This window comes from Equus asinus, chromosome 4 (genome assembly GCF_041296235.1).
Source record: "Equus asinus isolate D_3611 breed Donkey chromosome 4, EquAss-T2T_v2, whole genome shotgun sequence".
NCBI classification, from domain to species: domain Eukaryota; kingdom Metazoa; phylum Chordata; class Mammalia; order Perissodactyla; family Equidae; genus Equus; species Equus asinus.
This window is the reverse complement of record NC_091793.1, coordinates 132,799,225-132,822,830: the sequence shown is the minus strand read 5'-3', so window position 1 is coordinate 132,822,830 and position 23,606 is coordinate 132,799,225. Positions and strand designations below refer to the sequence as shown.

The 23,606-nt window shown below is 42.2% G+C and overlaps 2 protein-coding genes across 5 annotated transcripts in view; one reads left to right on the top strand and one right to left on the bottom strand.

Annotated features, from left to right (window-relative positions):
- The window catches only part of MOB4 (MOB family member 4, phocein), a 38,481-nt gene extending 27,981 nt beyond the window's left edge, over window positions 1–10,500 (bottom strand). Inside the window, exons 1-2 of one of the 2 annotated variants that reach the window (XM_014845971.3) lie at window positions 10,364–10,500; window positions 9,569–9,733 (exon numbers count right to left, since the gene is read on the bottom strand). In XM_014845971.3, coding sequence (XP_014701457.1) covers window positions 9,569–9,733; window positions 10,364–10,366 — 168 coding nt within the window. In that variant the 5' untranslated portion in view covers window positions 10,367–10,500. Of the gene's footprint in view, window positions 1–299; window positions 944–9,568; window positions 9,734–10,363 lie in introns of those variants that run through there. The other variant, XM_014845967.3, reaches the window with a different exon arrangement.
- Window positions 10,497–22,574, top strand: HSPD1 (heat shock protein family D (Hsp60) member 1). Of its 3 annotated transcripts, none has more exons than XM_044768517.2 (12): window positions 10,497–10,646; window positions 11,936–12,111; window positions 13,462–13,714; window positions 15,400–15,482; window positions 16,078–16,173; window positions 16,848–16,941; window positions 17,220–17,388; window positions 20,081–20,180; window positions 20,763–21,008; window positions 21,509–21,683; window positions 21,921–22,099; window positions 22,203–22,574. In XM_044768517.2, the coding sequence occupies exons 2-12, from the start codon at window positions 11,938–11,940 to the stop codon at window positions 22,353–22,355; spliced, it is 1,722 nt and encodes a 573-aa protein (XP_044624452.1). In that variant the 5' UTR covers window positions 10,497–10,646; window positions 11,936–11,937; the 3' UTR covers window positions 22,356–22,574. The 3 variants fall into 3 exon arrangements, with proteins under 3 accessions (XP_044624452.1, XP_044624451.1, XP_044624450.1); XM_044768516.2 differs by having other exon boundaries at window positions 10,516–10,808; XM_044768515.2 differs by lacking the exon at window positions 10,497–10,646 and adding an exon at window positions 10,789–11,019.
- Window positions 22,575–23,606: the final 1,032 nt, after the last annotated feature.

Genomic DNA, 23,606 nt, shown 5'->3' with positions numbered 1-23,606 from the left:
GGAGAGGCGAGAACAAGCGGTCGCCGCCGACAGGCTCCCAGCCCCGGGCCTCGCGGCCACCCCCGCGGCCCCCACCCGCCCCTCACGCCCACCCTCAAGTCCGGGCCCCGCAGGCCTCGCGGGCCGCCACCGCCGCCAAAGCCAGGCTGAGGTGCTTCGGCTCCGGAAGAGCAGGCCGGGCACCCGTGCCCCCGCCCGCCGGCCTGCCGCCCCGGTCCAACCTCCTCTCGGGGGCGGCCGGCTGCCAGAGGCGGCGCAGCGCCGCGAGTCCCCCCACAGGGAAGGTGCAAACATTGTACCTGCGCCTTGGTGCCCGGCCTGTTCCGCCTCAGCACTGCCGTGCCCTCCGCCATGACCATAGTGCCAGAGTCTGGGCGGCTGGAGTCGGTACCCGGATGTAGGGACGGCGGCCTGCGCGGGGGGCGGGGCGGAGCGGCGCCTGGGTCCGGGCGCCGGGGAGGGGCGGCGGCTGACGGAACAACCGTACCCGCGCGGGGCAGGGCGGGAGGACTGGGAGGAGTCGGGGGAAAGCGCAGCTGGCGGAGGGAGGAGGACGATGGAAGGAACGGCCGGCCAAGCGCCAGCCGTGACGTGCGGGGAGGGAAAACCCGGGCGGCGGGGCCCGAGAGTGGCTGCGGGAGAAGCCGCCGTCCAGCGCAGAGGATTGTAGTGGGAGTGTGCAAGGTCTGCGTGCGCGACGGTGAATCTCCTTGTGCTGACGTTCGTTAAGGTGGAAGGACTGAGCTTACACACAGGCGACTGTTTCAGTAAACCCTTGTGCAAGCAAATACCTAGAGAAGTGTAATTCTGTCCCGAAATCCACCTAGGCGTGCAAAGTGGAAAACAGGCCAGCAGTCTGGAAAAATTCCACAGACCCTAAATGAAATCGACCGATCTCAAATCAGACTGCGGCCTAGAGCGTCAGATGATACTTCCGCCATCCACTGACTTCAAAGCCAAGGACCTTTTGAATGACAAGTTTGTTTGCGTAGATAAAGACCCAACTGGCAATTATCTGAGACAGAGTGGACGGACGTCTGGTATTGTGCGTCAGGCAGACAAAATTAGCTCGTGTTTTTTGCAAGTCAGAAGCAGGAGGAGAAAATGAATGTCCCTTGGTAAATGATGGGAGTTGTACACCTTACAGGATTCCAAATTTCCCTTGTTGCAAGTTTTATGTGTTCTCCTAAGTCATGAAATCACGGCAGTTTTGGCAAACTTTATTTTTATTTCCTGCTTAGAAACCTTAAATTTTTGGTCTAGAATGAATGAGGACTTAGGATACCAGATGGGAAGATAGTTCAGAGGGTAAAGAGTGCTTACAGTACAGTGATTTCCAAGAGAAGAAAACACATATCCCATGAAATACACCTAAAGGTGTATTGAGAAGGCTGAGAGGAGACCTATGTCACAGCCAGCCTCCAAAGATGGAAGTGAGGGGTGGAGGAGAGGCTGGTTAAATTGAGCGAATGCAAAGCTGAATAATCATCAGTGCCTTGGAACTTTGCTCAAATGGGTTTGACAACAGGAAGTTGGTTGTCTTTAAGTAAGATCTCATCTTTCTGGAAGATGTAGACTGGTAACTTTGCAAGAGCAAAGACTTAATTCTTAATTCCATCACTACCTCCTAGATATCAAAAGAATTTTCATTCAACTATTTTTTTCTTTAAAGGTTGGCACCTTTGGGGCCGGCCGGTGGCACAGTGATTAAGTTCACACGTTCTGCTTTGGCCGCCTGGGGTTCGCTGATTTGGATCCTGGGTGCAGACATGGCACTGCTTGGCAAGCCATGCTGTCGCAGGCATCCCACATATAAAGTAGGGGAAGATGGGCATGCATGTTAGGTCAGGGCCAGTCTTCTTCAGCAAAAAGAGGAATATTGGCAGCAGATGTTAGCTCAGGGCTAATCTTCCTCAAAAAAAAAAAAAGATTGGCACCTGAGCTAACATCTGTTGCCAATCTTCTTTTTTTCCTCTCCTTCTTCTCCCCCAAAACTCCCAGTACATAGGAGTGTATTCTAGCTGTAGGTCCTTCCGGTTGTGCTATGTGGGATGCCACCTCAGCATGGCCGGATGAGCAGTGCCATGTCTGCACCCGGGATCCAAACCCACGAATCCAAGTGTGTGAACTTAACCACTTGGCCACCGGTTGCCCCTCAACAAATATTTCTAAGCTCCTCTGTGTGTGCGTCACTGAAGTACAAGTATGAAAAGGCTCATTCCTTAACTATAAGTTGCTTCGAGTCTAGCAACTTAGAGTCTGGAGACAAACATGCAAATCACCAATTCTCTCATTAAATATGGTGAGAATCTAAGACAAGCAGCACCCAAATGTTGCCTCTCCAAGAGAGATATGGGTTGGGTCTGTGGAGAGCAGAGTCCTAGGGTGGCCTCTTGGTCTGTGGACAACTCCACCTCACTTCAAGGATTAAGTTAAAATTTCCCAGATTGTGTGGTAGTGTCCCTGAGCTGTAAATACGAGTTACCTATAGTTGAAGGGGCTCATCTTCACTTTTTTTTTTTCCCCTGAGGAAGATTCGCCCAGAGCTAACATCTGTGCCAATCTTCCTCTATTTTGTGCATATGTGGATCCTGCAACAGCATGGCTGACAGTGGTGTAGGTCCACCCCGGGGATCCCAGCCCAGGAACGGGGGCACCAAAGCAGACTGCGCCAAACGTAACCACTACACTACAGGGCTGGTCCCCTTAATGTTCTCCTAAGTCCAGCTTTATTATACTGTTTCAGCCCATCTGAAAAAACACAAGAGAAGAAATGAATAAGTATGTGTTAAATTCAGGAACAATATACACATTCATCTCTTTGAAAAGTCCAATAAATTTGCATTGTGATGATGACCCTGGCCTTGTTCCCAGGAAGAACCTTGTTCTTTAGGGTTGAAATATCTCTAGCTCTAACCTTCACATTTAAATTCCTCCATCAGTAAACATATTATGATCACCAACCAAAAACAATTTTATAACCAGGTGGGTGGAGGGAGAAAAAAAAAGCATGATCAGTAATAACAGTTACATAAAATAATGGATTATTTGAATATTTCGATTAAAGAAGGAATAGTTTTTTTAAAGGTAATGTGGACAAATGGAAATAACTCTGGGCCGGGATTCAGAAAATCTAGATTCTCTTAGCTGTTGACTTTGAACAAGCTATCAAATAAAAGTTTATTTGTAATGAAAGTAGTGCACAGCAGGTCTTTCTACTTCATAGTGTATGAAAGCAAATAGAAAAGTAAATATTTCTGGAAGTCTTTTAAAGTTTTAGAAGAAAATATTTTATAATTCCAAAGTATCATAAGTAATTTCAAAAATATTTAGCCAGTATGAAATTCTCTTTGGGGAATTTTAAAATCCTAGTAAAATAATAAATGCTCATTATATGTAAGGCACTAGGCAAGTGCTGAGAAATATAAATAATATAAGCTCCTATCCTCAAAGAGCTTAAAAATGCATAGGAAGGGGGTATATGTAGATTACCATACTATAAAGCAAAACATCTGAAGTGTTGAAGCAGCCCCTGTTGGTTGCCTGCTTGCTACACTCATTTGCAAACAAACTTTGATCTTGCTCAGTATCCATCTCTCCCTATATGACCAAGGAAAGGTAAACCCATCTCGGGCTGAAGGATAAATCCCAATTGGCCTAAGCCAATATTTAGTTAAAGGGTGAGCATGTGACTCCATTTTAGCCTAAAGAGATCTGAAAGGATATCTGATGGAGCTCTTTGGGGAAGGGTTTTCTTGCTCTTGAGGAGGTACCAAAAGAGATGGTCCCTTTTTTCTGCCTGAACGTGGCCAAGACTGCATCAACCATCTTGGCTTGAAGGAAGCCAGGCTAAGAGCAGAGCTGACACACTGAAGGATGCAAGAAGTAGTTGAAATGAACCTTAAAGTTTAGGCAGCATTTCTGTGTAGACATGCAGATTTCATTGCAGGCCAAGGAAAGGGAAGCATCGTGGTTGAACAAATGGTTCAAAACCTACATATGGTTTTATACATTTTCAACATATTATTTGAAAATTTTCTGTTTATGAAAGTTGCTGTAGACAAAATTTTAGGGGTTTTGCTGAGTTCAAAAGTAGACAACTTTGACTACAGCTTAGTGAGATACTCAACTCCCACGGCACTTCATTTTCTTCTCTAGAATTCTAGAATATTTGGCCAAATTGGTGATTGTGGTGGCCAGCTGCTAAAATGGCCCCCAGTGATTATTAATCTCCTATTATTTACACCTTTGTGTGGTACTCTCTTACATTGAATAGGGCTGACCTGTATGACCAATAGGATACTGAGATGATGTTGTGTAACTTGTGATGTTATGTCATAAAAGACATTGTAGTTTCTACCTTGCTCTCTTAGCTCACCTGCCCTGGGTGAGAAAGCTGCCGTGTGTGAGAGCACTCGAGCAGCCTTATGAAAGGTCCACGTGGTGAGGAACTGAGGGTCCCACCAAAAGCAAGCATCAATTTGTCAACATATGAGTGAACCATCTTAAAAGTATAACCTCCAGCCCCAGTCAAGTCGTCAGATGATGGCCACCTCGTGAGACCCCCAAACTAGGACCATCCAAATAAGCTGCACCTGAATTTCTGACTGACAGATGTCGTGTGAGATGCTTACTGTTGGGGTTTTTCTGCTTTTTCTCCCCAAATCCCCCCAGTACATAGTTGTATATTTTAGTTGTGGGTCCTTCCAGTTGTGGCATGTGGGACGTTGCCTCAGCATGGCCTGATGAGCGGTGCCACATCCCCACCCAGGATCCAAACCAGTGAAACCCTGGGCCACCGAAGTGGAGAGTGCGAACTTAACCACTCAGCCATGGGGCCAGCCCCTACTGTTGTTTTAAGCACTAAGTTTGCAGTGATTTGTTATGCAGCAATAGATAACTAATACAGTAGTTCCTGAAGTTTCAGGAAGAGAAGATGTGATCAGAGGAGACAAGTCACAACAGACTATTATCATTTCCTCTTTTTGATAGGTCACTTAATGACTCTCATGAAGGTAGCAGCATTTTCTCTCTTTATTTGCTTGATGACACTGATCTCTAAAATTAGGCTATAATTTCGTTGTTTACTTTGGCCTCCCCCATCTTATTCATCCCTGTATCTCCAGTGCCTGGAACAATGCCTGGCACAATGTTTGAAAAGATGAATGACTTAAAAATAGAATAACAAACTGGCCTTTTTGAACTGACACTCAAGTCAAGTCTCCAGGCTAAATGAGACTGAAAGAGCATTTTGCAAGACATGGGCTAAATTTTAACATGTCTTAAAGAACGAGGCTTAATCTGTAAAAGAGAAGGGGCGTTGGATCCATTCCTTATCTCTTATAACAGGAAAATCTCCAGATCAAGCCAAGATTGAAATATTAAAAAATAAAAACCTATGAAAATACCTAAAGAAACCATGGAAAAAACTTTAAGTATTGGAGAAGAGTTTTCAGAGTTTGTCATAATATCCAGAAGCCATAATGAAGAATATTTATTAATTCAACTATGCTAAAATGAAGTTTAAGCAGAAACAAATTCCTGCAAGTTCAAAGCATAAATAAAATCAAAGCCAAATAACAAACTGGAGGAAAAACTTATCACAAAGAACTAAATAAAGATATCACACAAATCATAAAAGGCGTCACCCACTAGAAAAGCAAGAAGATATTTACAGTCAATAGGAACAGTCAGTTAACAGTAAAGAAAATAGAAATGGGTCTTAAACGCATGAGACGCTCACCTTCATTCGTAACGGTAAAAGTAAAATTACCAGATTTGCAAAATAAAAACTTCATAACATCCTGTGTTATTAAGAGGGGGAAAAAATCAGCCATCTCATACATTGCTGGTAGGACTGTTGATAGAACTTTTTTTTTGAGGAAGATTAGCCCTGAGCTAACTACTGCCAATCCTCCTCTTTTTGCTGAGGAAGACTGGCCCTGAGCTAACATCCATGCCCATCTTCCTCTACTTTATATGTGGGACGCCAACCACAGCATAGCTTATTGCCAAGCGGTGCCATGTCTGCACCCGGGATCTGAACCGGCAAACCCTGGGCTGCCAAGCAGAATGTGTGAAGTTAACCACTGCACCACCAGGCCAGCCCAAAAAACTCATGACTTGTAAGTTGTGTCATCTTGAACAAATTACTTCTCTGTGCATCTTCCACCTATGAGGCAAGGAATATTGCCTCACAGGACTGCTGATTACATACATTTAAGCAAGATTACACGTTAAGTGCCTAGAACAGTACCTGGCAAGCACTCAAAAATGGTATTACCATGAAAATTCCAGTTAGAATTTTACCTATTTTACTTTTTGTTGAAAAGCTAAATGAGAACATACTGTTCTTAAACGTGGTTCCACTTCCCCAAAGCCCTTATTTTTGAACTATTGTTAAAAATTTTTCCCTATTAATTCCGAGTATAATTTCACAATCTAACATTTCTTCAGAAATCAAAATATAATGGTGTTCACCTCAAATGTTATAACCCAATGTTACCTCAGTAAAAAAATCATTTACGTATCTACATTTAAAAAAAATTATTTCTTTAGCAATTCTGTTAGACAAGCATCATAGGACTACTTTTGTGATACAAAAAAGTTTCTCCCACCCTTCTGATTTAGTGGGTTATGGATCTCAAAACTCATTTGCTTGGGTCTTTGGAACAGAATCAGGGAATAATGGGAAAGCGATGGCCTTTGGACTGGATTCCTAACTCTGCAATTTACCAGCCACATGGCCTTGACTGAGTTTCCTCATCTCTTCTGAGTCAGTTTTCACATTGGTAAAACAGATGGAAATCTGTGCTTACAAGGTTATGACGTGCACAGCACATTATCTAGCTGTGCCTGGGACACAGTAGGAAACTGATGACCCACCTGCTTCTGTAAACAGAACTTTTAATCGTAATTCTTGTATCTAAATATGACAAAAATTAAGCCTTAGTATACCAAATGGGACTCACACATCCATACTACTTTACTGACGGGGACATGATCAAAAGTCGAGACCATTATTCCATGCTATTTACAACTTCATTTAGACTTCAATTCCACAGGATAAACATGGAACACGACTTTTAAAAGACGTGATCACAGACTACTTATAAGAAAGTAAAACTAGAAAATAAATTTGACCAGGACAGAAATAGCCGGTAGATGATGTAGTCAAGTTTAGGGGTTGGTAATCAACTCTGGTGTAGGGTTGTCAGGGTTCAAATCTTAATTCTCCTGAGCTGCTAAAGCTAAATCAAGCTATTTATCCAGTTCTGTTACTCAGTTTCCTACTTGTTAAATTCAGTGAACTGTATACTAGATACCTAATTGCCAGACACTCTTAGGTACCACCCAGCCCCCATACCACAAAGGCAATCATAAAGTTTGAAATAATGTGTATCAGGTGCTCAGAATTTTGACAAAGTGGCAGATGCCATAAAGGATTAAGTTTTCAACAGCAGCATCTGAAGGTGGATGGCCCATGTCCAAATCCTCGCTTTGCCACTTTCTACTGAGTGACCTTGGTTATTACTTAAACCCTCTGTGCAAAAAGATGAGAATGATGGTACCTAGCTCACAGGGTTCATTAAAGATTAAACCAACTGATACATGCAAAGTACCTACAAGAGTACCCAGTACAAGAAAATGCTCCTGAAAAGTTAGCTTTAATGACTATCACACAGTGCCTACCATGGGATATAGAAGATACTCAGCCAATGTTACCTAGCACACTTTGCCTTGGATTTTTTTGCCAAGTAAATTATGTAGTGGTAATATTAACTTTAAAAAAAATGTCAAGTTTTTCTAAGTACTAAAGAAACAAGACATATAAAAGACTAGATTCCATAAATGAAGAACTTCAATATAAGCTTAAGTATGAAGTTAAACTGTTGCTACTTGACTTTCTTAAAATATAACTAAGTGTAAATTGATGGCTTTGTATCAACATCAATTATCTATGTAATAAACCCAAATTCAATGTGAAAATCAGAAACCTTGTTTCCCATAATTCTCTGGTTACGCGAATAAAGAAAAAAAGCATAAATTGGAAAACTCTAAAACCATCTTCAATCACTAAAGATTAACCATTCATTTATATATTTTTATTTGGAAATGTTTATATCAGTACAGTGAAATTAAATTTTAGAGACACTGGATGTCATTAGTTTGGGTATCATTAGTTTATTATAAAAGAGACATGGAAATTATTTACATGATGAAAGATTTCAGAACTTCAGTGGAATGGGCAGCTTCACGTGATGCCATTTCAATAGTGATTTCAGTCTACGTACTTTCCAAGAATGTCACCATCTCTAAATAAGAAATAATCCTGCAAATAGAGAAACCATTAGTTAAGAAAATAGCAAATACTTAACTTTTAATAAAAATCCTTAAGTTTACACACCTTGTCATCTAGAACTACTTTGGTGCCTCCATATTCTGGGAGAAGAACTTTATCTCCAACCTTCACGCTAACTGGTTGAATCTCTCCACCCTTAAGAAAATAAAAAGGTTTATTAGTAAAGACATCTAGTTCATCAAATATTCACACCTAACTTTTATTACCCGAATATGCTCAAATCAAATGTTAACAAAGAACTTGGTGGCCAAGTGATGTAATTTATACAATTGTAGTTCTTCACTGAAAAACATCACTGTAGAGTCACACATGAAATAATGCACACACAATGGCTTAAACTAAAACCTGATTTCAGTGTAAAAGTTCAAGGAGTTATACTGGTAAAACGAACTTAAGCTAACTTTTAAATTGTTAAATATTAACATAACCTATGGACTATGTGAAACAAGTTTTAAAAACTGTATACATAATGGTCGTGGCTAACTTCCTTCAACATATGAAAATTCAAGAGAAGCATTCAGAATTCAGAACATACACTTCTTTCGTGATTCAATTTCCTTTCCTCCAAAGAATAGATTTGGGGAGGAGACTGAAGCAAAGTGCCCATTCTCCAAACCCTTCCTATTCCTAACTCCAGGATAGTTCCTTGCTAGAACTAACTTTCTTAGGCGCAACTAGACAATGCAATTAACATATCTGACCCTAAGGGCACTTAATATGTAGTCTGGCTGACACTTTTAGAGGTCTGAGGTCTAACCAGTTAATTGGAGAATGCCTACAGGGATAATCCAAACTGCCTTTCATAGGTAGCCGAACTAAGGCCGAAAGTGGTTAAAGGATTAGGGCAATTTCAGTGTTTTAGAGGTTAGACCGAGTGTTCAAATTTCCCCTCAATTCTTAAAAGTACCCACAGATTACATTTAAGCATAGTCTTTTAATCAAAAATTTAGAATTTGAAAAAAAACCTAGTCATACTAGGCTACCAAATGGCTACTGACTTTAATATTCTGTAACTCTGCATCATATAAAATAAGCAACTTTATTTTACAATCATTTCCATCAAAGAGAAAGATTACATGTTACGGAACTAGGGAATGACCCTGAACATAACGTAAGCTATTTTAAAGGCTATTTTTAATAATAACCAGTGATTGCTTTTTCCCCTCCGCTTCATCCAAGAATAGGTGCATTTTAGCTCCCATTTACCTTTCCTTTAGAGCCTGCTCCAACAGCTACTACTGTTGCTTGCAATACTTTCCCTTGAGATTTTTCTGGAAGCATAATGCCTCCTTTGGTTACAGTTTCGGCCGCGCTCCTTTCAACCAATACTCGGTCAAAGAGGGGAAGAAACTTTCTAAATGCCTGTCCTGCCTGTAGGGAGAGAAATGTTGAGATGTGACACCAAAACAACATGTACTTGTCTTCTAAACAGGCAATGCAATCGTACGCGTTCTGTATCACACGTCACACGTGACTTTCAAAGATAATGTCCAGCCTCGCATTATTCATTCCGGAACCCCATCTGAAGGGTCTGCTCTACACCCCGAGTTTAATTTCGCATTCCCTATGTGTGGTGGGGGGGGAGGGTCCTTTGCCGCTCCTCTGGTCAGCAGGCAGACCACCTTTAAGGGTAACCTCAAGTTTATTCCAAGGTCAAATATTACCCTTCCTCGAGTTTTTCTAGAAATTTTCGGTAAACACTGAAGTCAATCCCTGCGCCTGGGGCCATGCCTTCTCCGAGACACCGCACACCCGCGAGGGCCCCGCAGGAACAGCGGGTCGGCCGCAGCGCACGCGTCCGGCTCCCCGCCCCCGGCCCCCACGCCTGCAGCACGCGCGCGTGCACAGAGCCCTCGGCGCGGGACAGGCTCGGCTGGCCTCGCCTCTCCGGGGCTCCGCGGGCGCCGGTCACTCGGTGACCCCTACCGCCCCTGCGAGGCCCAGAGAGCGCCGTCCGGACTCCCCGAGCACCGCAGGCCGATCCGGGCGCGCCGGCCTCACCATGACTCCGGCCGCCGCAGTCCGCGCTCTTCCCTCCCGCCGCCGCCGCCGCCACCGCCAGCAGAGACCCGCAGATCGGCCCTCGGGCCACGTGAACCGGGGAAAAAGGCCGCCCGTCGCGCAGGCGCGCTCGGCCCCGCCCCGCCCCTCCCGCGCGAGGGGGCGGCCGCAGCAGCGCGCGCCGCGATTCGCCGCGAGGGCTCTGCGCAGGCCCCTGACGCGAGGTCCGCGAGGCGGAAGGAAAAAGGAGCCCTTTCTAGGCTTTTCTAGGCCGCTCGCCGAGGTGAAAATACCAGCCCTTCGCCCTCCTCCCGGAAATGACGCGGGTTAACCCTTGACCCACAGGGAGCGCGGCGTCCCCCGGAAAGTTCTGGAATCGAGCGCAGCCCGGGAACTAGCCTACGCCGGCCGGAGAGGCCGAGCCCGCGGGCCGGGCCGGGCGCTGGTAGGGAGGGCGGGGCTGGCGCGCGGCGCATGCAGATTGCCGGGCCGGCGGCCGGGGAGGGCGGGAGCCGCCTGCACACGCGGTGCCGCGGGGCGGGGGAGTGGCGGAGGGAGGGGACACGGGCTCATTGCCGTGTGCGCCCTGCACTCTGTCCCTCACTCGCCGCCGACGGCCTGCCTCGCCTTCTGCACTCCCCGACACCGCCGCGCAGGTACGCGGCCGCCCCGCGCCGCCTCGCCCAGGGCCGCGGACCCCGGAGCCGGCGTCCCCCGCTGCCGTCCTGCGAGAGCCAGGGCCTCCCCCGGCGCCGCAGCCCCGGGCCCGCTGGCAGGCCCGGCGGGTCCATGCGCGCGGGCCCGTCACGTGCCGCGTGGCTCGCTCGCCCCGGCAGGGCGCAGGAGGGAGGGCTTGCCCGGGAGTGCGTGTGAGTCGGGGCAGTGTTCACAGGGGCCCTCCCGTGCGCCCCGCTCCTGCACTGCAGGGCGCCGGGGAGGGTGGTCGCAGCCGCGTGGAAGCCGCCTTTGGTCCCGCGGACCGCTGGGGTCCGGCGCCTCCACCCTTGACCTTGTTCGGGGCGTCCTGAGGGAAAGGCACGTGGGGCCGCGCCGAGTGGGCCAGGCCGCCGCCCCCCGCGCCGCGGCCTTGCGGGCTGTTCTGATACTGTATCCCCGAGAGGATACATGAAGGCACATCTTACTAAGCGCAATTCTGCGTCGTCAGGCATATTTGTTCTCCCTTGGCCTCCCGGGTTTATAGCCTTCCCCTTTCTTGCGGGCTTATTTGGGGGTGCATTTGGAGTGGGTTCGCTCTCAAGGCCCCTTTAGCAGTGAAAGATTAACTCGTGTGTAGCGGCAGGGGTAGGTGGCCATGGGGAAGAAGATGGGCCTGCGTTGTGCGGGTGCTGTAGGTCAGGCGTGGGGGCGGCCTCTTGATCTTGAGGCTTGCACTGATAGCTGGTGGTGTGAAGCTGTGGCGCGTTCCGGGGCCCAGGTGTGGCTGGCAGAGGTCAGCACGGCTCACATCGAACATTTTTTATTCTGTTGCACACGTGTCATATTTGTGCTGTAACGCGCCACGGGTAGTGCTAGTATTCTCCTGATGATCTGCTTGTTTCCCCCCCCCCCCAGAAATGCTTCGATTACCTGCGGTCCTTCGCCGGATTAGGCCAGTGTCCAGCGCACTGGCTCCTCATCTCACTCGGGCTTACGCCAAAGATGTAAAATTTGGTGCAGATGCCCGAGCCTTAATGCTCCAAGGTGTAGACCTTTTAGCCGATGCTGTAGCCGTTACTATGGGGCCAAAGGTAACAGTATTATTTTGTTGTAATTTATAATATTATTAAGGATTGATAGTTTGCTGTTGACAAATAGTTACGCTCAACTGTTGAACAGTACTTCGGTATCCATTTTTGAGAGAAATCAGTTTACATTTGAGAGTTACAAATTATTGGGTGTTTTTTTTTTGGCTTGGATATATAATGGTCTTAAACAGTCCCTGCCAAGTTTTCGAAACTTTATTTTGTACAGTGTGTGATGTAATCGAGTGGTAACTCCTAGCTCAGGGTGGATTCTGAAACTCAATGTAGAATTAGTCTTGCCTGCCTGCTTGAGTTAGGTTTTGGATTCTTTCCCAGTTGTTAGTACCAAGCATAGAGGGAAGAGTGTAAGTTAGCTCCCATAATACCTCAAGTATGTGCTTGTAGGTGCTAGTTTCACCTAATGTTTTTCTGTTGTTCCGTCTGTTCCAAAGCACATTTCAAATGTTAAGTCTCATTTAACTCGAAGAGATTGGTGAGTGAGGGGTTACAATTTGAGGAGGCTTTTGAAGGTGGTGAACAATTGAAGACAGCTCAGGTTGAAGACAATTCAAATACCAAAGTAATCCAAACTGTGTAAGTTAATGCATTTGCATGACTCACAGGTAGCAGCTTTGGTTCAAATCCAAAAGCTGCCAGTACTATTTGCACCATGTTGGAGATTTAATGTTGAACTGTTTTGGTAGAGTGGGCTGTATTTGCTTTGCAGTTAGTATTTTAGTAACTTAATTTTTAACCTTAAAAGTAAATTTCCACATTACTTTCAAAGTTAGCAGGCACCGGACAAAACTTAAGTATAAATTATGTGAAGAATATTCTGGAATTTCATTATAATCTACCAAATTGTTGGTTTATCTCGCATTCTTGTTTTATAAGATGACATCTCTTAGTCTCTAGGATTTTTATCTCCCATAATACCTCATTCAGAGTTAATCAGTTGGCAACAGAGAAGTCATTTTATCTCTAAGAACACTGATGAACATGCCCTTGAGATTCATGCTGCCGATTTGATAAAAATGACAACTTGCATTGAGGCTTTTAAGTAGTTGCCCCATTACAGTCACGTGCTACTTAATTGGGATACATTCTGAGAAATTGGGCAATTTTGTCATTGTGTGAGCATCCTAAAATGTTCTTAGACAAACCTACATGGTATGGCCTACTAGACACCTAGGCTATATGATATTAATCTCATGGGACCATAGTCATATATGTGATCTGTCGTTAACTGAGATGTGGTTATGTGGCGCGTGGCTATAAAAACTGCTTGTTCTGGTTTAAGCTAAATAGTAGTTAAAGTGTGATTCTGTCACATTTTTTTTCTCTCCACAATTATAGGGAAGAACAGTGATTATTGAACAGAGTTGGGGAAGTCCCAAAGTAACCAAAGATGGTGTGACTGTTGCAAAGTCCATTGACTTAAAAGATAAATATAAAAATATTGGCGCTAAACTTGTTCAAGATGTCGCCAATAACACAAATGAAGAGGCTGGGGATGGTACTACTACTGCTACTGTCTTGGCACGCTCTATTGCCAAGGAAGGCTTCGAGAAGATTAGCAAAGGTGCTAATCCAGTGGAAATCAGGAGAGGTAGGAATGTCTTTCCATTGTTACCACAGTGTTTTGAACTATTAAGTTATACCAGAAAATTGATTCCCTCTTATTTCTCCTCTCGTAAAAAATCTTAGACTGAGTTTTTCTTTAGCAAATAGTGATTGAATGCTTGGCCTTGTGGTGGGCACTGTACTAGCTGTTACGGAGGGAGATGTGACTAAGACATTTCCTGTATTCTGTCTGTCCCGTGTGTCACCCCCCGAAAGCGAAGTTTATTGGAGTATACCTATGTACTATGTACCTTGAAAATAGTAAACTTGTGGGGATTAGAGCAGAGAGATATTATATAGTTTTGATGTTTTACTTTATTTGGAAAGTAGGGCTGAACAAGGAACTGAGTCACCCAGGTGTCAGAAAGGTTTTGGGGTTTTTTTAGCAGCTTTTTCTTTTAACAGCATGTACTATGTTGCTGATCTCCATTTTATTGTTGCTTGTTTTGGTGACGTATGCACCACAATTTAAAGATCTCAGCATGAGGTTCCTGGTGATATAGACTCAAGTCTTGTCATTTATTTAGCTGTGTACTACTAGCAGTTGGTTTCCTATCTTGAAAATGGAATTGCTCTATATTTCTTGGGTATGTTATTTTCCAAACTAGGAGACTTGGGGGATGCTGTTAATTTTGTTGGAATTGGCATCCTAGGCCATACTGATATATCATCCTGTCCATTTCAACATTTGAGGTCCAAATGAATGTGTTGCATTAACAGTTAGACTGTAAGTCACTAACAAGTATTCACTGAGGTTATTAAGAATACTTCCCAGGGGCCAGCCCGGTGGTGCAGCAGTTAAGTTCGCATGTTCTTCTTGGAGGCCTGGGGTTCGTGGGTTTGGATCCTGGGTGCAGACATGGCACCGCTTGGCATGCCATGCTGTGGTAGGCGTCCCACATATGAAGTAGAAGAAGATGGGCACGGATGTTAGCTCAGGGCCAGTCTTCCTCAGCAAAAAAGAGGAGGACTGGCAGTAGTTAGCTCAGGGCTAATCTTCCTCAAAAAAAAAGAGAATAGTTCCCAAAGAAAGTCATTGTTACTCTACACCTTGCTTTGGATTTTTTCTTGAAGTAACATTTCTCAAAATAAGGGAAGAGCTAGTTCTAGTCTCAGTTGAACAAAATGGGGTTCTCATAAATCTGTATTGGGGTGCTGTTGACTGTTGAAACAAAAATATTTTGTTAGTTCATAATTGCATATTAAATGAGGAAATTTCAGATAAAACCTGCAGGGGCATAGCCACAAGAAATTTCTCATCCTTGAGAATTATACCTCCTGTTGAAAGTAAAGGACTGTAATTTATTTTGGACCTTTTTTGTGTCACTCAGTTGAGGGGAGAATTGTTGGGTGACCCTGTTGGAAACAAGCAATATGATTGGGTTGGCAATGACTGACACAGAATGAGTTGAATGGTGACATTCTTGAAGTTGTACATCGAGAGTTTTTATAGTCTAATTTTCACAATAATTTTGTCATTGTGGGAGTTCATTTATTTATCAAAATTCCTGTTTCAGTGCATGCCATCCAACTCAATGTGATTAGGAAAAGTACTGGCGCAAAAGCAGTGTGTAGGCTAAGTCAGTAAAACATCTAACATGAATCATAATTTTTACTTGACATGGAGCCGTGAAAGAATATGCGTTGTGATGGCATTTGTTCTTGAACCAGGTGTGATGTTGGCTGTTGATGCTGTAATTGCTGAACTTAAGAAGCAGTCTAAACCTGTGACAACCCCTGAAGAAATTGCTCAGGTGAGGATCTTCCACATTTTCTGATAAAATTTAACAAAATTTTAGTAACGTGATTTTAATTCATAATCACACACCAATGTCAGAATAGCAGTTCTACCCAGACACCAATGTTGGAGGCATTTTTCTTACAGCTAATACATTTGGAAATAATGCAGTTGACCATAATGTGAGTCTTAATGGGATGTCATTTTAGTTCTAAATCGCTCTTGGTTAAACTGTTTTGTACATTTGGACAACATTCTTGAGCTGTTTGTCAAAGGTGTGTGATTTTTGTCGTGTTGTAATATTGCCGTGCTTGCCAAGGGGAAAAAAAAAATGGGGTCAGCCTGCCTTTCTTTCTTTACTGTTTTTGTTTAAGAGAATAATTGCATGTTTATTTCATGTCTTTGAAAAATGTAGCCAAATAATGAGTTAAAAAAGAAGTGAAAACAGAGCAAATACTTTGTTAGAACCATTATATCATAAAGACTCTTTGTCCTGTCCCCCACAACCTCCCATGTAAGTATCAGTCAGGGAGCTGCTAGGAAAGGGAAGGGGAGTTGATTGAGGCACCAGCCTAAGGTTTTAATTTGGAAGAATAACTTGATTATTTCAGGTGGCTACAATTTCTGCAAATGGAGACAAAGAAATTGGCAACATCATTTCTGATGCCATGAAAAAGGTTGGAAGAAAGGGTGTCATCACAGTAAAGGCAAGTGTGTTTTTAATGATATCTTGAAATGAGATGTCCCATGATCAAAACTGAGTTTTCCAAATACAAAAATTTGATCATATGTGTTTCATAAAGTATATTCTAGGGTGCCAGCCCTATGGCCAAATGGTTAAAAGTTCCGCGTGCTGCACATCAGCGGCCTGGGTTTTGCAGGTTCAGATCTCAGGCACGAACTGCCTCTGCTCGTCAGCCATGCTGTGACGCATGCCACATACAAGGTAGAGGAAGACTGGCACAGATGTTAGTTCAGGGGTAATCTTCCTCAAGCAAAAATAGAGGAGGATTGGCAACAGATGTTAGTTCAGGGCCAGTCTTCCTCACACACACACACACACACAAGTATAGTCTATTCCTTCGTGTGTAACATCAGCACCTGTGTAAAAGAGTGCTTACTGTGCTTTGTGTGAACTATTAGCCTTTGCTGTCAGGAATGAATCCATCCTAACTTAAATGATATTGTCTTCTAGCTCTAAAAATTAATTCAGATATGCGTTCTAGAAATTTTTGCGGAAGTGGAGTTGGATGCCCCGGGGCATTTGCATGCTACTTCCTAGATCCCTTATGACCAGTGGGGTCTATTAATCTGGTCTATAATTACAGTTTTTGTGTTCCTTTAATGAAATTCATGCAGCTAATTCTTTGACTTTTCACAGGATGGAAAAACACTGAATGATGAGTTAGAAATTATTGAAGGCATGAAGTTTGATCGAGGTTATATTTCTCCATACTTTATTAATACATCAAAAGGTAAGAGCAAGTCAATAACTGAAGTATTTTTAAAATACAGTTTGCCATGGGTCAAACTGTAGGCGTTAGTTGATGCCATACTTCTAAAAAGATAAATTCATGTGTTCCAAAAGTGAGAATGTATACGAGAAGTGAAAGAGGAAAAACGTGAACTCATCAGTCACTTTTAACATTTACTAGAACTTTGGTTTATAGCTTTTTTATTTAAATAAATTACGGTCATTTTCAGAGTATTGTTAATGTTTTAAAGTTGTTTTGAAATGTTCTTTGTTTTGCAGGTCAGAAATGTGAATTCCAAGATGCCTATGTTCTATTGAGCGAAAAGAAAATTTCTAGTGTCCAGTCCATTGTACCTGCTCTTGAAATTGCCAATGCTCACCGTAAGCCCTTGGTCATAATTGCTGAAGATGTTGATGGAGAAGCTCTAAGTACACTCGTTTTGAATAGGTAATAGGCAGTGGTATTTGGGTTACATTTCCAGATGAAAGGCAATTATTTCTAGTGATGTTTGAAATCTCTCTTATGTACCTCCCCATCGAACCACTTGTGTTTATATCTAGAGTTGTGGTCTATAACATACGTGTGATTTATGAACCCTTAGTCCAGTTAGAATGGTTCTGTCTTTTTCACTGGGGCCCCAAAGTCCTTAATATTTTGTGCAACTTTCTCATAAGATAGCCTAATTTTGTATGTGGTGTCTTTCTGTTTCTTATAAATGTTTACAGTTTTGAAGGTAGCTGAGTTGTGTTTTTTTTTTTATAAAAAAAAAAGTTTTTTTGGAAAAAAAATATTTTCACAGTTACAGTTTTGCATGGGAAGAGATGAGTAGACAACTACCATTCTAAAAACCTCACATGTAAGTGTATTTAGCAGTCAGTATTTTATATCATCTGTAAAAGAAAAATTAAATGAATGGTTCTGAAACAGAAATTGGCACTCAACCTAAAATAAGTTGAGGTCTCTTAAAATTTTTTAATGTATAGTTTAATGTATTACTTTTGACTTTAAGACAGGTAATGTTAATGTGGTAAACAGAATCTTAGGATATTATTAAAACGTGTTCTTCATAATCTTAGAATTGAGATATATCAGAAGTGAGATTTTACAATTTTATTATAATGAAAATGCACAAATGAAATAGCACGTATGGATTAGAGATTGTATACTGTGACCTGTTCCGAAAGCTCTAAGTGAGTTTACTTATCCTGCAGTGTTGTTAGGCTGGATTTCCTTTTCTAGTTATGAAGAGCCTTAGAGATTGTGGAATTTGAAGCCAAACTAAAAAAACAGTAGGCCTACAGAATTTTCATTGAGCCATTTTACTGGTAGTTGTGAAGTTGGATGTCTGATTTATGTGACATACTCATCAGAGCTATTCTCTGATTTTTATTTGGCTCCTTAATAAAATAGAACAGCTCTGTCTTGAAGTTTGTATATTCCTTCCGTTTTACAATCTGGTCTCAGGTGGATGCTTCTTTGATTGGATGTTCCAAGTATTATCTGACAAAACTGCAGGTGAGCTTAATGCTCTTGTCAGCAATATTAACATTTATAAAGGAGTTAAACGTTTTTTATTCTTTTAATTTTTTGGGGGGGGGATGATAAGCCCTGAGCTAACATCTGCTGCCAATCCTCCTCTTTTTTGCTGAGGAAGACTGGCCCTGAACTAACATCCATGCCCATCTTCCTCTACTTTATATATGGGACGCCTGCCACAGCATGGCAGTGCCATGTCCGCATCCAGGATATGAACTGGCGAACCCTGGGCCACCGAAGCGGAATGTGCACACTTAACCGCTGCACCACCAGGCCAGCCCCAATATAAAGGAATTAAATTAAAAACACTGCTTGCTCAAGCTTAACTTTAATAGCAAGGCAGTACTAAATGGAGGGTGCCAGCACAGTGGGGTGGTGGTTATGGTTGCATGCTCTGGTTTGGTGGCCCAGTGTTTGCAAGTTCGGATCCTGGGCGTGGACCTGCTACCGCTGGTTAAGCCACACTGTGATGGCATCCCACATAAAATGGAAGAAGATTGGCAAAATAACAGCTCAGGGCCAGTCTTTCTCACTGAAAAAAAAAAAAGATAAAGTAAATGGAGCCCATGGGATAGGGGTAAATAAGCGTTAGATGAGCGTCAAATTTAATATTTAGTAATTACTCTGATTTTCAATATGTAAAAGTAGTTATTACTAAATATAAAATAACTGTTATCGCTGTGTTTAGCTTACACGGTTTTTGCTTACATTAATATTTTTACTTCTGGGTCTAGTTGTTCAACTAGACTGTAAGGTCAGCAGTTTGTTAAGAAGGTAATTAGATACTGGCAAATATGGATAAATGGAAAATTGCTCTTTACTGTCTTAATTTGACCAAAAGTTGCTAGGAAGCAAATTTTTCAAAGTACAGTTTTCCTAAGTAACCTTAGTACAATAGTCTTTCTTCATCCTCACTTTTGCTTTCTGAGGTTTATTTACCCAACGTCCAAAAATATTAAATGGAAAATTCCAGAAATAAACAATTCATAAGTTTTAAATTGCACACTGTTCTGAGTAGTGTGATGAAATTGCTCACTGTCCTACTCCATCCCACCTGGGACATGAATCGTCCCTTTGTCCAACTTATGTATGCTATATACGCTACCCACCTGTTAGTAACTTAGTAACTGTTCCAGTTAACAGATCGGTGTTACAGTGCTCGTGTTCAAGTAACCCTTATTTTACTTAATAATAGCCCCAGAGTGCCATAGTGGTGATGCTGCCAATTCAGATATGCTAAATATAGAGAAGTTGTAAAGTGCTTCCTTTAAGTGAAAAGGCAACAGTTATTGACTTAATAAGAAAATTTTAAAAATCATATCCTCAAGTTGCTAAGATCTAAGGTAAGAATGAATCTTCTATCCGTGAAATTGTGAAGGAGAAAGAAATTTGTGCTAGTTTTGCTGTTGCACCTCAAATATATATGTATAGGAAAAAACATAGTATAGACAGGGTTCCATACTATTTATGGATTCAGGCATCCAGTGGGGTCTTGGAACATATCCCCTGTGCATAAGGGGGGCACTGCTGTAGCCAGAACTTAAGAAGAAGTATACAGGCATTTTTGTTAAATTTAAATCTCATTAATAACTGTTCTTAACAGGCTAAAAGTTGGTCTTCAGGTTGTAGCAGTCAAAGCTCCAGGTTTTGGTGACAATAGAAAGAACCAGCTGAAAGACATGGCTATCGCTACTGGTGGTGCGGTAAGTAAAATAAATGTGATATGGGTTTACTGAATGTTATTTACATTTCTAGGTCTAAAATTTATAAGCAAAATTTATATTTTTCACAATCAGATGCTGCCACCTGAACTATTTACTTAATCTGTGTTTCTTTTGGATGTTTGGGAAGTGGAAGTTGGAAGAGAAGTGGAAGTGGAAGAGAAGAAAGTCCCTTTATTCTGTAACTTGCCATGAGTCTGGCTCAGGAATGGTCTTAGTGACTAATCTGTTTTCAAGAGTATAGGAGAAAAGACATAGGACTTAAAAGTCGAGGCTTAGAATCTAGTCCTGTTTCCACCCTAAGTGTGAACTTGGATGAGTCTTCTGAGTTTACACTTTTCTCTAATAAAGCTAGTATTAGTTGAGGATTAAGTAGAAGTTGGAAGGGCAATAAAAGACTATTCAAGTCTTAACTAGCAATGGTCTTGAAATCTCACATTTCAAAGAAATACAGTATTACAAGATGTTTGTCTCATCAAAAACACCTGCATGATGTATTAATAAGCCTGATCTGATGAATCAACCGTATGCTGTAACTGGTCCATTTTTTAAATGTTTTTGTAGGTGTTTGGAGAAGAAGGATTGACTCTAAATATTGAAGATGTTCAGCCTCATGACTTAGGAAAAGTTGGAGAGGTCATTGTGACCAAAGATGATGCCATGCTCTTGAAAGGAAAAGGTGACAAGGCTCAAATTGAAAAACGTATTCAAGAAATCATCGAGCAGTTAGATGTCACAACTAGTGAATATGAAAAGGAAAAACTGAATGAACGTCTGGCAAAACTCTCAGATGGAGTAGCTGTGCTGAAGGTGAGATGTGTTGTTGTGAATAAGCTTCTTGGGTTCTGACCCCAAGAATGATTTTTGTTTCTGTGGTATTCACAATAGTGCCAGCTAACCAAAATGTTTAGGGAATTAATTTCCTCATGGAGATATTTATTATGTAAAATTTCTTTACTGAAATATTCCTTCGTTAAAACCAAAATTGAACTTCCATCAGGGAGTTACTATGGAAAAGATGTTTTATTTTTCTTTTTTTTTTTTTTAAAGATTTTTTTTTCTTTTTCTCCCCAAAGCCCCTCACTACATAGTTGTATATTTTTAGTTGTGGGTCCTTGTAGTTGTGGCATGTGGGATGCTGCCTCAGCATGGCTTGATGAGCGGTGCCATGTCTGTGCCCAGGATTTGAACTTAACGATCAGCCTGGTGTCTGACTTCTATGACTAAACTAGGTGCTTTTGTGAAGACTCTTGGCAGTCAGCATCTTGAATGAGAGAAGCCATACTAACTAGAATTCTTTTAAATTTTAGGTTGGTGGGACAAGTGATGTTGAAGTGAATGAAAAGAAAGACAGAGTTACAGACGCCCTCAATGCTACACGAGCTGCTGTTGAAGAAGGCATTGTTCTGGGAGGGGGTTGTGCCTTGCTTCGGTGCATTCCAGCCTTGGACTCAATAAAGCCAGCTAATGAAGATCAAAAAATTGGTAAAAAGTTACAAGTAAATTTATTTGCATCCTGATTTGAGTCTTTCTGTTGCCCACTAAATAGAACAACACATCACACAGCAATTTCTAGAATAACAAAGGTACAACAGCGCTGATGTTGATCGATTTGACCTCTGTTATTTCCCAGTTGGAATTTTTCTGTATCAATACTCTCACAAGTAGAATGGTGTCATAATATTTACAAAAGAAATAATTTCCTAAAATTTTTCTTTATAGGTATAGAAATTATTAAAAGGACACTCAAAATCCCTGCAATGACCATTGCTAAGAATGCAGGTGTTGAAGGATCATTGATAGTTGAGAAGATTATGCAGAGTTCCTCAGAAATTGGTTATGATGCTATGCTTGGAGATTTTGTGAATATGGTGGAAAAAGGAATCATTGATCCAACTAAGGTAAATAGTTGACCACTTTTAAAAATTCTTTCAAGAACTCTTCAGTAAGTCTTGTTCACTTTTTACTAAGGAAATGTAATGTTTCATCAAACTTTTTCCCTAGGTTGTAAGAACTGCCTTATTGGACGCTGCTGGAGTGGCTTCTCTGTTAACCACAGCAGAAGTTGTCGTCACAGAGATTCCTAAGGAAGAGAAGGAGCCTGGAATGGGCGGGATGGGCGGAATGGGCGGTGGGATGGGAGGTGGCATGTTCTAACCCCTGGAATAGTGCTTTAGCATTGTTAATGAACTGAGAGAGGAAGCCAAGGGCAGTGCTCCTCATCTATAACTTCAGAGAAGTCAGTTGAAGGAAATGACTGAAGAAAAGGCTGGCTGATGTTAAAGAAAATCACTATAACCATCAGTTACTGGTTTCAGTTGACAACATATAATGGTTTACTGCTGTCATTGTCCATGCCTACAGATAATTTATTTTGTATTTTTGAATAAAAAGACATTTGTACATTCCTGATAATTGAGTGCAAGAGTCATGTACCAATGTACTGCTTTCAACTTAAAAATCACTGAGGCATTTTTACTACTATTCTGTTAAAATCAGGATTTTAGTGCTTGCCGTCACCAGATGAGAAGTTAAGAAGCAGCCTTTCTGTGGAGAGTATAATTGTGTATAAAGTAGAGAAATACCCAATTATGTGACAACCTTTGTGTAATAAAAATTTGTTGAAAGTTAATTGTGTCAGCCTTTCTGTGATGTAGAAGATATGAGAAATCAAAGCCAATTGAAGAGGGGTAGGGTTTGGTATAAGTGTGTAAACATTATTCCATCTGTAGTATTTTCGTGTTTCTCTTTGCTGCAGATTGAATTACATTATTACATTAAAAGGTGACAACTCGGAACCTGTGGAAACAATATTGTCTTGAGTTCTGGTCATAAAGAAAAGGGCAACTTGTCATTTCTTGGAGGACATGGTTATTGCTCCAAAGCCTCAGCCTAACAGATGAGCTGGGGGTTCCTGCTAGGTACCCACAAGTGAGGAGGGCAGGTTTTATAGCGTCAGTGTACTTCAGTGGAAGGGGGAGAAGAGGGGCCATTGAAGCTTAATGGTTAGTGGGAAAGGGCATCCAAACTTGAAAGGCACAGCTCAGTGTCTTCACCTTTATTAAAAACTTAAAAGGAAATATGTTTCTGGTGCACTGCACTTAGTCGTTGTTAGATAATATAGTGTGGAAGTGTGGCTTGCTTCTAAAAGAGTACCTGGTGTGTGTGTGTTGGGGGTAGATACTGATTTGCAAGATGTAACATTGCTGCCTAGATTTGCTGTGTTATAAAGTGAAGGCACAAGATCTTGTGTAACCACAACATGTAAGTTTTTACTTTGACCTGTGCCTAGGACCTAGTCTACGTTGGAGGTATGGAATCTGAATCTAAGTGGGAAGGAATTCCAGTCTGCTCACTTTGGCCCTGGGGATGCTGCTTAGAGGTGTAAGTTAAGTTAGGCATTGAGGC